The sequence below is a fragment of the Meriones unguiculatus genome, chromosome 18, assembly GCF_030254825.1.
Source record: "Meriones unguiculatus strain TT.TT164.6M chromosome 18, Bangor_MerUng_6.1, whole genome shotgun sequence".
In the NCBI taxonomy this organism is placed as follows: Eukaryota; Metazoa; Chordata; class Mammalia; order Rodentia; family Muridae; genus Meriones; species Meriones unguiculatus.
The window spans coordinates 32,374,327-32,387,077 of NC_083365.1; the positions used below are offsets into that span (position 1 = coordinate 32,374,327).

The 12,751-nt window shown below is 35.5% G+C and overlaps 1 protein-coding gene across 3 annotated transcripts in view; it reads right to left on the bottom strand.

The window, feature by feature from the left end:
* The window catches only part of Kif18a (kinesin family member 18A), a 63,653-nt gene that overhangs the window by 44,909 nt on the left and 5,993 nt on the right, over positions 1 to 12,751 (bottom strand). For 2 of the 3 annotated variants that reach the window (XM_060372193.1, XM_060372192.1), the window contains 8 exons: positions 11,793 to 12,160; positions 10,241 to 10,398; positions 7,712 to 7,816; positions 7,003 to 7,113; positions 4,745 to 4,942; positions 2,249 to 2,425; positions 872 to 949; positions 547 to 659 (listed from right to left, as the gene is read on the bottom strand). In XM_060372193.1, the coding sequence (XP_060228176.1) occupies positions 547 to 659; positions 872 to 949; positions 2,249 to 2,425; positions 4,745 to 4,942; positions 7,003 to 7,113; positions 7,712 to 7,816; positions 10,241 to 10,398; positions 11,793 to 12,114 (1,262 nt within the window). In that variant the 5' untranslated portion in view covers positions 12,115 to 12,160. The remainder of the gene's footprint in view (positions 1 to 546; positions 660 to 871; positions 950 to 2,248; positions 2,426 to 4,744; positions 4,943 to 7,002; positions 7,114 to 7,711; positions 7,817 to 10,240; positions 10,399 to 11,792; positions 12,161 to 12,751) is intronic. The other variant, XM_060372194.1, reaches the window with a different exon arrangement.

Consider the following 12,751-nt stretch of genomic DNA (forward strand, 5'->3'; position numbering starts at 1 on the left):
GAGAAAAACAAAATGAGAACAGTCAATAACATAATATTCAAAAGAACTTTTTCCTCAATCAAGTTTACAAGTTTACCCATGGAGGAGCAGAGCAAGAAACACAAATCTTAAGAAGTACAACATAGACAGTTGGTCAACATGGACAGGAAATATTATTCTATCATTCCCCATCACTGTGAAGCATACTCAGACAATAAATAACTTAAAATTAGTAAGTGGTGTAGTAGCTCTATGTAGAATCAATAAAAACAGAACAAATTTTCATAAAAGTTTACAAGTACTAATGACACAAAAAAAGCACGGTTCAAAATAAACTAACTTCCCAGGTGACCTAACTAGTTTTTTCTTCTGGTTTTCCCATCTGTAAAATCAAAGTAGCTGATGTCCAGAATGTCAAATACAAAGAACAAACAAATGAATTTTCTGAATTAAATTGTGTGTATGTAGATATACATATATGATACATAACAAAAAATGATGAGTACTAAAATAGAAGGCTACATTTTACAACCATACATTTCCCAAATGAGATTTTAATAGCTTTACCTTTCAATTTCTTTGTCTTGAGTGTTTGATTGTACTAATTTTGCAGAGTCATTTTTGTCAGTCAAGGCTTTCTGTTCTTCATAGGCTTTTAGTTTTTCTTTCAACATTAAAATCTAGCAGAGAAAACACTAATTAAAATACAAATCAAATTATCTGTCTCCATCTTACATGACCATAGCAAAAGCACAGTTATAATTAATAATCAAATAAACCAGATTTCCACTATAATAAATAATATATTAAATTTTGGGACAATAAGGAAAGAAACATCCCTTAAGTGAAGAACTGTAGGTAATTATCATATCACTGAAAACAGTAGACATACCTCTGCTTTCTGCATGTTACAGATCTTCACATATTGAGATACGTGACTGTTGAGATTAAGAACATTGCTCTTCAACTGCTGAAAAATAGAAATTATCAGTATAACCCACATAGTTAAATACAGCACAAGTGGCATTATATCTCACTAACCTGGGTCCACTAATTTTGACTTTTTGACAAGTGTTAGCATCATGATTAACTATGACCATACTTAAAATCTGGTCAAGAGAATATGTTGAACATACATATTAAATTATAAACAAATTGGGTTACTGAAAAAATGCCTTTAAGCATTTATTCACAATATAATAAAATTGTCTGTTAGTTCTTTTAATAAACTCAGAATTCTGTTTTATGTTTGAGTTCCTATTAGTTTCTTATTATTTTCAGAATAGTCAGGAGAAAATTAAATATAAAGTTAGTTTTTAATATTCTGGACAGTTCTTATTTAAGTGATTTAGAATCAGTACTTAAAAATTTTCAAGCTTTGGCCCATACAATTGTAAAATGGAGCACAAAAAATATCCCAAACAAACCAGAAACCTCCACAATGGGTTGAAGTAATGTGTGAAAAATCTTTGTACAGTCATATAGTTTGATCTTTTATATAAATAGTATATGGACATTTCTCACAGGCTGACATATTGCTCATCTTCAGACTCTTAGGGGGAAAGGCAGAGGTTGAGGAGAGATCACATCAGCTAATCTGAGGTCCCTTCTAACCCAAGGTTCTGTAATTTTTAAATAGGTACATTTTCACATGTATTGTTTTTTTTATAATTTTTTATTTATTAAAATTTATTCACTTTGTATCCCAGCTGTAGTATATGTTTTTTAAAGTATGCCAAAGTTTTGGCAAAAAATATGTCCCCAACCAGTCACTATTTTTATACTCCTGGATTTAACACAGTATTATGTATGTGAAAATTGACTGTAATGTTATAGAATTCATGCAAATAATCTTATAAACTGAGGTAGATATCATTAGTTGGCGCTCAGATAAATTGCACTATCATTTATAAATATTTATTGCATTAAGTAAAAAAAATAAATAAATTTAAAGACATTAAATCCTTGGCACTATTCTTTGGATAGCACTTCTGTAGTGCCATCCAAACATCACGTGCTGTGTTGTGAAGAAAAAAAAAGGCACTAAAGGACTCTAGCACCTACAAGAACAAATAACAACATCCACTGCATAAGTGATCAAGACACAAAACATGTGACTAAGTTAAACCTCCGTAACCGCATCAGACACTTCTAACCTGAACTGCCAGATTCCTTAACAGAAACATGACCCTAATTAAGACTTTAATTAGAGGTATAAAAATAACACATCCCTAATATTCTCCCAACAAGTCAAAGTAAATGCACTTACAGAAGATTTAATTTCTTTTGCACGATTAGCATACTTAAGAGTGTTATATGTGTCGTCGTAGAATAAAGAGGAAGGACTAACAGCAGCTATCATTATAGTTTGACAGTTTCCTCCAAGAGAATCCTTCAACAAGCGAGTAAGCTTACTGTTTCTGTAAGGAATATGCTGATTCCTTCTCTGAAAGAACAAAACAAGAATACTTATTCCATTTTTCACATATAAATAAAAATGACTACTATTTCACTAGCAGAATATAAGCAATGCCCAATGATAAAACTGGCAGTTGGCATGATGCAAATGAATTTTGACTACTTGGTGAATATGTGAAAATCCCATTCACTGCTGACAGGACCACTCAGTACATTAAAAAAGGCTGCTCCCAAGCACTCAGTGCAATTCCTAGAGCCCACACGGTAGGAGGACTCACTCCGGATAGTTACCCTCTGACTTCAACGGAGGAGAACTCACTCCGGATAGTTACCCTCTGACTTCAACATGCACAGACTTGTACACACAAGTAAACGAATAAAAATGTTACAAGTCCCATCTAAAATTGACATCTCTAAGTACAAACTTTACAACAAAACAGCTATCAAGATTTTTTTTTTTTGTTGTTGTTGTAGGTGAAACGTATTTGAAAAGATGACACAACGAGGGTGTAGCATCACGTGCCTATAATCCCAGTCCCTTGGTAGGTACCTTGGATGGTAAAACAAGCTTATGTTTCCAAAATAAAACACAACCAACCAACCAACCAAGAACAAATCACCCAAACTTAAAAAACTCGAGTAACTATAAATTTGAAGTACATCATATGCAAATGTTTGAGTTTTTAACTCTTCGTGTAATGAATGTTGCTTTTGCAATGGTCATGTAATTTCAGTAACTTGCCCTCTTAAGAAAGTCTTTCCAATAATTTTAAAATACACTATTCTAAATTAAAATTATCACCTTCAGCAATTTAACAGTAATTTTCCTAAAGCTTTTAAGCCTGTTTTAGCTTCAAAACTAAAAAACAACTTAGCATACTATCAAATATGATATATAACACTAAGTACTTCTGGTTTATGCTGCATCAAAAGAGTTTTAAATGCTTCAAAGCATTAGTAAACATTCTATTATATAATTACACTTTAGACATTAAGCCTCTTATCTCTTTTGTATTACAATTTGACAGTATATTATAAAATACTAATTAGACAAACTGGCTGTCAAAGGTTTTTTTTTTCAATGCAGTTTATTCAGGAACCTTGAACAATCATCTGACCCTGGGGAAAGCCAGCAGCCAGCCCACTTTAAATAGCCTCTGGGTAGCCAACCTCAGCATGCCACGTGGGCAATGCAGATAGGTCCACATACATGGAAGCAAGCCAGATCCTCAGCCTTAGCCAAATGTGGAGTTGTTCGTGACAGAGAGCACTCACCATCGGGAAGGTGGAAGGCGGAAACCAGCTCCATCTTTAAGGCATAGCATTCCGCAGCTCTCTACAGTTCCCCCTTTTTGTTTTAGACGCATCAGGCAAGAGTAGAGGTCTGATCTCTGATATTAGAAATAAATTGGGACTTTGTACAGATGTTCATTTAGGTGTCATCCACCCAAAGAGCATCAGATCCGTCTGATACCTTTTTCTCAGAGGCGGGACCTGGGGCATCAACCCACATGCAACCAGACATGCTCTTCTCTGGGTCCAAAGCGGCTGACCCTGAGTGCAGTGCTTAGCCTCGCATCCTGAGCGTAACATTTTATTGGCGGCTGTTGGAACTACCACCACGGCATTAGCCATGAGTCATACTGGGCAGACTGCTCAGACCCTGAATAACCTTTTAGCCAATGTAGCTCATGCCTTAGATGTACAAAAAGGAATTAATGCTCAACTAAAAGGAGGTTTGATGGTGTTCAATCAGAGGATTGACCTCGTACAGGAGCAAATTGATACCCTATGGCAAATCGCTCAGCTTGGCTGTCAATGAAAGTATGCTGGACTTTGAGTCACTAGCATACAACATGAGAATTTTCCCTGTGCTGCAAATCTGTCTAAACAATTGTCTAGCTATATTTTAGGTTATTTTTAATGTCTTCATATCAATTCAGTTATCATTCTTGCTTTCTAGTCATCATCGAGCAGTTACTTACAATGAAGTTCAAAACTGGGTGTATGAAAAAAGCAACCATGCTAAGCATGGTCGAACAGGCCTGTAATTACAGCTTTAGAAGGCTGAGAAAAGAGACTCAAAGACCAGCCTAACCTACTCACTGAGATCCTATCTCAAAAAACCAGGGGTAGAATACTTTCCTAGCCCATGAGAGGTATTGGGTTTAAGACCAAGTACCACAAGAATGCACACATACAAATAGCGTTTCACAAAACAAACATAAACCAATACTTATGCAGCACTGTTCGGTAGTGCAGGGCCACTCATGTCTGAAACTATACCTACAACACATTCCAGAAAATATTTTTCAAAATATTTAGCAAGTAAACATATAGTACCTACCTTTGTATCTGCTAAGGCATTGATGACATTCCCAAGAGCTAAAAGGGATTTATTAATATTTGTGCCTTCTACAAATCGTGTCCCTTTAGTACCAGAAGTACTGGCCCGCTCAGATCCTGCAAGGTCAATGAGTGACATTTTGGCTATACGGACATTTTGATTGATGCTTGCTGTTTTGTCTTGTTGTCGCAAATAAATCTTAAAACACAGAATAGGAAAAAAGGAGTATACATTTCAGTAAAATTAAAGGAGATGCTTTATTTTCAAAAATACATATAAATGAAGACAAAGTCATTCTCTTTTTAAAAGACAACACAATAACATATTATCTTCCTGATACTAATCAGTACTAGAATTACTAAAGATAAGAAAAATATGAAAATGTAGATTGTATATATGAGTTTTCATATTAAAGGCTGTTCCAAAGGCTCATGTATTGTCTAGTCTGCATTGGTGCCTTGGTGCTACTAGATGAAAACCCTATAAGTCTATGAAGTACAAATTACTTGGGAATGGTGTGTGCGTATGTGTTTAGGTATAGATGATAGATTACTTTAGTCCATGAGCTTGTTCTCAACCTGGGAATATGATATGCCACGACTACTAAATGGCATATGATATGCCATGTCTACTAAATTCCACAAAGCAAAGAGGAAAACTGGAAGGTCTTTGGGTCATGGGTCATATTTCCTTCAAGGAAATAATAGGATCCTAGCTCTTCTCTATTCCAATTTATTTTCTCAGGCTGGTTATAAAGTAAGTAACAGTCCCTTTAATGATGTGCTGCCTCACCATAGGCCCAAAAGCAATAATGCCAGCTGACACCAGGCTGAACCTTCCAGCCCTGTGTGTAAAAATAAACGGCTCATCAATAAGTTGATCATTTTTTTTTCAGCTGCCCACAAAGATATAATCTATTCAACATGTTTTCTTTCTTTTCTTGAGACAGGTGGTCATGTGGCTATGAGCTTACTAGTCAAAGACTATGACCTTGAACTTCAGAACGGCTCCCTCTTCCTCTGGAGTACCAGAATTATAGGTCTGAGATACTGTGTCCAGTTTAATTGGTGGCAGAAATTTAATTTAGGACTTCATGTATATCAGGTAAGCATTCTACCAACTTGTCTACTTCCTAAGCCACTTATTTAACCATGTTAGGTTGCTTTGCAGATTTTAACTGAAACAAGATAGATGGGAGAGATGAAGACATAAAGTAAGATCTAAATACATTTTAGAGAAATCCCACTCTCATAAATATTTTTCTAATGATAAAGAAAATGTCACTGGAAGAAATAAGATCAACGAAACCACTGAATAGACACTATCTGAAAGGTTTAACTACTATAGATAAAAATACTTTCAAATATAACAATTGCTTTTTGATAAGATGAATTTCACAGGCTAATGAGATGGTCAAAGAGCTTGCTGCTGAGCTTGATGATTTAGTTAGAGGTCCCAGACTCATCCATGGTAGAAGGAGTGTATCAATTCCCCAGAGAATTTTGTCATACAAATATATGCCTACACATAAACACAGAGATAAATGTAACATTTTTTTTTAATGTTGAAAAATAGATTTCACACAGCATTATCTAAAGTAAAGTCCTACGTAAATAAGCATTTGGATAAAGAAAAGTAGAAACTACAAACAATAATAAATTCTGGTATCTGTGTTTTGGATCTTTGTGAACATTTTCTCCAATAGAGTATTGTGTCAGCTATCATTCTTAAGGAATGCAGTTGGCTACATAGTCAATATCTTCCATTTCTACTTTACTACCTCTTATTTAATATGCTGCCTATATTCAAGGAATTCTGTTAAGTTATAAAAAGTGAAACCTCATGTGTGTGATAGAAGTTATCTAAATTCTAAATGTTCTTGATGTTGAATTACTTTCAAGAGCAAATGTGCTCAGGCGGCATCTTAGCACTATGTGGAATATTTTCTGCATGCTAACGACTTTGGCTTTAGTGGGCAAGGTGTCATAGTGCCTGTAATCCCAGCTACTCAGGAGGCTGGTAAAAGGAACAAAAGTCAGGGTTGGCCACTGCTACTCAACGACATCAAAGCCAACCTGGTCAACTTAGTAAGATTATGTCTTGAAACAAACAAACCAGCAAACACTGTTGCAAAGCAACGGATGTGCTAAGGAACACAGATGTCTATAGATGAGATTTTGTTGCCACATATAAAAATTATTCATCAGTGTGGCTTTATTTTAAATGTCAACTTGAGTACTAGCCTGAAGGTCTTTTACCTGGAAAACAGCATGAGAACGAGAAGATGTAGCATTCATGTCAGTGGGATGCTGTGTCCTGTTTTTGTTTCCATTGTCTAGTAGCTGTAATATTTCCTCTGAGGATTTAGGCTAGGAGTTTAAATAGAAAATATTTAGTAACCCATCTTTAAAATTTTCAACTAACTTTTACTTATTTACTGCTGGAGAAATAAAACCCAAGGCCCGTTAACACTAGCAAAGTGTTCAACCATTAAGGTAAATCCCAGACCCTCAGTAAGCTTACTCAACAAATGATAGTTTTAAAGGTAAAAGAAATATTTTCTATGAATTTATTCCTATTAAATATTGACAATGTACTATCTGTTTAGATATTAAGGGGTAAGAGGTAAAATCCAATCTCTGAGACAAATATGTAAATGTAAATGGATTTAACAGAAAAATAAAATTTCAGTGATATTTTTAATGGGAAAAATATCCCTCAATTGTTTCTTAAGATGTATCAAGTAATTCAATGAGAGGAAGTAGAATGAGGCTATCCTCAATTCTGATCTCTAGTGTGCTAGTATCTTTGTGATACAGGACAGTCACTCTGGCTTTAAATCCCTTGTAATTCACTTTAGTCTAAAACTTTAGTCTTTTTCAAACACAGTGGTTTAAAACTAATGGTTGGTGAGCTTAACCTGCACCTTTCCTGTTCCACAGAAAGAAAAGACACCTATAAGCATACCTGGTGTAAAGTGAGACCCTGCACAACCACTCCTTTTTGGGTGTCTTCCCTGACAGCAAGTGGTCCTGAATTTGTCAAGAGGTCACGAATCTGTTCATTATACACCTTAAAATAAAAAGAAATATATTAACAATGATATCAAAATAAGTGATGATCTCACACACAAAGTTTTGACTGACGGTTTACAGCCACAGAACAGATTTTGATCACTTTTATTTACACCTGAAAATTAAGGTTAGAAGCTGGACATGGTGTTGCACACCTTCAATCTCAGCATTCAGGGAGGCAGAGGCAGGCAGACTACTGTGATTTGAGGCCAGCCTGGTCTGTCAAGTAAGTCCAGGATAGCCCGGATCACACAAAGAAACCCTGTCTGGATAAAACCAAAAAAAGACAAAAGAAAAAGAAAAAAAAAAGTTGGAATAACTATATTCTCACCCAGTAATTCGTGATTTACTTTATCTAACAAGATAAAGATAAGCCAGCTTTCTTCCATCTGGAAAAAACACCAGTTTTAGGGAATAAATGTTAAAGAAAACCCAGTCAGAAACAGATATATTTATGTCACTATCCTTCAGTTCCAGTTTATCGTACAACAGTGATAGTCCCTCTCCTCTGAATTGTGGAGTGATTAAGACCCTGAGGGATTATTCCATGTCTACAAAATTAACAGCAGAGGAAGGACTGAAGCTTGGCTATCTTTTACTGTCTACAAGGGGGAACACAAAGAAACTTTGGCTGACTAGTTCTTCACATTTTGAGCATACAAAAAGTGATCACAAATGTGAATGTGCTGACATATTTCTCTAATCTCAACATATAGGAGGCTGAGGCAGAAGGATCACAAGTTCAAAGCAAGTCTTGATGTCCCAAGAAGTGTTTGAGATGGATCAACGTACACAACAAGAAAGCTTGATGACCTGAGTTGGATCCTGCTCAGCCCTAAATAGGTCGTCTGTATCCTACCCTTCTCAAAGCTCAGGGAAGAGGGGGTGGAACATCTGTGAGAGCCAGAGGTGGAGGACAACTTAAGGAAACAACATTTTGTAGACACAACAGATGTACATATGAATTCAGAGACCGTGGCACAATTCATAAGACCTGTACAGCTCAAGGCAGATAAAATCTCAGTATTTAGCTGAGAATATGGGCATAAAGGCCCACCCCTACACAATAAGCTATCTACAAATGACAGCTGCTGGGAAAAGGAAAATCAGTTTCCTTCAATGGAGTGACACTGGGTATATCAACCACACTCTACAGCAGGTCTATGCTCAGGAGTAATTTGTACTCCATGTTTTTAGTGGCTTTTTCTCTTTTGAAAGATACAAAGAACATGAACTTGGGTGGGTCGGGAGAGGAGAGAATCTGGCAGGAGTTGTGGGATATGAAATATAAAGTATAGTGTATGAAAACCTAATGATAAAAGGCTCCAGATGTATTGGTATACCGCATGTATTATGCCAGCACTCCTTAGGGAAGATAAAAAGCAGGCCCTGGAAGCCTGCAGGCAAGACAGCCTACTGTATTCAGTGGGGAAGAAATAAGAGAGATCCTACTTTAACAAGGTGTTAAGACAGAGCCAACTCCTGAAAGATGTTTTCAGACTTCCACTCCCATGTCAAAACTTATACACACACACAAAGTAATTAAAAACAAAAGTGTTCCAATTGCTCAAATAACTGAAAGTGCTTAAATCATGAGCCTATGGTATTCTAACAAAGGGAAAAGCCTTTCTTTCAATAAATACTAAAAAATAAGCATAAGAGAAATGGTGGTGTCTAAAAAGTACCATCGCCTATAATTTACTCATATATGAATCAGCAAATCTTGCAAATTCCAGCATAATGAAATTTATAAAAGTTAACAGTGCCTATAACGAGACTAAACAAATATATAAGTAAGCTGATATGAAGTAGTAAGAATTCAATACTGCTTCTGTGGTGTGTCTTCCAGCACTTAAACAAAATCTACTAGAGACAAAAATGAACCGAGGGTTTTTAAGATACCCTTTGTTTTTTAAACTACAAAGAAAACACAGAAATTTCTCATTAAAGGAGACCAAAAGCATGCAAGTGAATGTAATTTATGATTTGGAATAATTTCAGATAATAATTAGTAAAACTGTACTACGGTCCATAGATTAGATGATGATCACTGTTAATTTTTTTCATTTGACAAACATTCAGAGATTGTTTAAAACATTTCCTGGTTCAAGAAATTTATACCGTGTAAAGCACTAAAGAATAAATGCACACACAACAGAGAGAACAGCAAATGAAAAATGTTAACATATAGGGCACCTCAGTGAAGGCTATCTAGAAGTTTTTTCTATACACCATTTTTGCAATGTCTCTATAATCTGAAATTAGATTAAAATAAGAGTAAGATGCATGAAAAAAAATACGCATGGTTAGAAATTTTAATGGTTGAAGACACAAGAAGATTCCTGTATGAGATAATTTGAATGGACCCTTGTAATTGAGTTTTCTCAGACAGTGATTAATGTGAAAGGTAGCGCCAACTTACCTCCAGATAAGAAACTGCAGTACTGCACACCTTTTCTTCTTTAATCTCATCCATGGATTTGAAAAGGGCTAACATTGTTAGGTACATCACCCCGGGCTCAGCAGCTGATCCCAGCATTGTGTGAGTCTTTCCAGCTCCAGTGGCACCATATGCAAGTACTGAGTGTTAAATAAAAGGGTTGAGATCAATGTTCATTGTTACAATATTACTAAATCCACTCTAGTGGCTAGTTCTAACCTGATATCCTGAAGAGAAACAAACTTTACATCCAATAGATATCACCTGTTCCTACTTAGCTCTAATGTTATTTTGTGCCTTCCATATATTCACAGGCACAAACATCTACTTCCTTATTTGCTATCAGAATACAATATCCATCGGCACACCCCCAACCACAGTATGACCACAGGGCATCCACCAAGGCAGGCAGCATATCCTGTGCTTTAGTAAATAACAGGAAGCAAAGCGTACATATACTTGTTGAGCTGAATGAATTCCACAAAGGTGATTTATAAAATTATTCTTACATGTTATTTCTGGTAAATTACTTATTTCCACAATTCTATCCAGTATTATATAGAAGTCATGCATTTCTTCAAATGAAAAAGAAATCCAGTTACAAATGCAATGCTCAGCATTATATTAAGTCATCAGATTATCATATGTTAAATACTGATAAAATAGTTTTTGGAATAAATTAAGCTGGTGTTTTACTTTACCTTGCAAAAGAAGGTTTAAAATAGCTAAATATATTAAGCCAGAGAGAAAACAAAGAAAACAGTATCAAAAGAGATTCCTTTTGTTTTTTTAAGCCAAAGGGAGAAAAAAATCTCTAGGACAAAAGGAAGTTTAATGATGAATATCTGGATACAAATGAGAATCTGCAGTTTGGACCACTAACCATCATTTTTTCTTGATCAAGAATCAAGTGTGATAATTTTCTGTGACAAAACGGAGGAAGGCAGTCTTAGTGAAACAAGTTAGCTTGGAATGTACAGTAGAAAACAGCATAAAAACTGACAATTATAAAAATGAGATACTAGTATGTTATTACTATAACCTCTAGATTAACTGGTGTTTTCTGAAAGACAAATTAAAGCTTCTCTCCAAGGCATAAGGAATGCTTCTTGGGCTGAAGATCTGCTAAAAAAACTACATACAATTCTCAGGCTTCATGCAGTTCTAACACTTTTATACTAAGGAAAGTCTTCAGATATTGCAGGCTGTTAAAAGAGGTCAACAGTGAATATATTTGTAAGTACAAATGGTGAGAAATCTGCCATCAATTATAAGACGTGGCTTAATAAAATTGAAAAGTGTTTACAGGGCTAACAGTAATGCCCTGAGAAAAAAAAGTTTCTTAAGAGATAAGCCATATATCATGACTATGTGTTAAAGAAAACCTACACTTCAATCTACTGAAATCTCAAAATTATTGGAATTCATGTACCTTGAACTTGATTGTATTTACAAAATGAACAAAGTACATATCCCTCCAAAAGTAAAACTGAAGCTAGATGGAAAAGTTAGATTTTTAAACTGAAACAGGTACCTGTGCAATTGTATCCATTGAGAAAACTATGAAGAATTGGCTTGGTTGTATGTTCAAAAACTTCCATTTGAGTTGATGTTTCATCAAAAACAGCATCAAAAACAAACTTAAGATCTTTATTTTGTCTTTTAGTAATATCATAATTTGTAGTTTTCGCTCTGTGAAAAAAACTGACTTCTTCATGTTTTGGATCAAAAACGAGTATATGTTTATCCACAACATGCACCACTCTACGGAATGCATCTGCCTTTTCTTTTGTATTCTCAGGACGGACACGAACAACTACTTTCATGTGGTGACATAAATCTTCAGTGTCAGACATCTTTAGTTATCTTGATTCCTGCTTCCATAAACACCTGGGTATTTTTCTGAAATTAAAAAAGAAAAAGTCACTATTAGTTTTACTTAAAATCGGCATGTAATAGTCATTTAAAAGGTAATGTTTATGCCCCATTCTCTTGGGAAATATATTACTGGGAGAAATGTATATACATGTTGCCCTGTAACCTTAAACATTTTTAACCATCGCCCTAAAACGGCACACTTATAAGAAAACCATGGTAAGAGTTTCCTGAAATATCAGCTGGGTGTGGTGGCACATGCCTTTAATCCTAGCACTCAGGGAGGCAGACAGGTGGTTTGCCTGGTCCAAGTTCAAGGTCAAGGTCAGCCTGGGCTACCAGCTAGTCCAGGACAGCCAAGGCTATCTAGAGAAATCATGTCTCGAAAACCAACCAACCATAATAATGAATATCCTGAAATAGCAATCAAGCTCTTGGGCTTAAGAAACTCAAATACTAGAGCTGATTATGATTTGATTTTTATAATGGCTGTAGCATAGCTTTTAGGTTGGATCAGAGAAATGGGCAGGAAAGGATCTTTCTGAATAGCATTAGGGGTAATAATGGGAGGTTTAGCTTGGAAACTCCTTTAAGGAAAAGCAGTCTTGTCTGATAGTC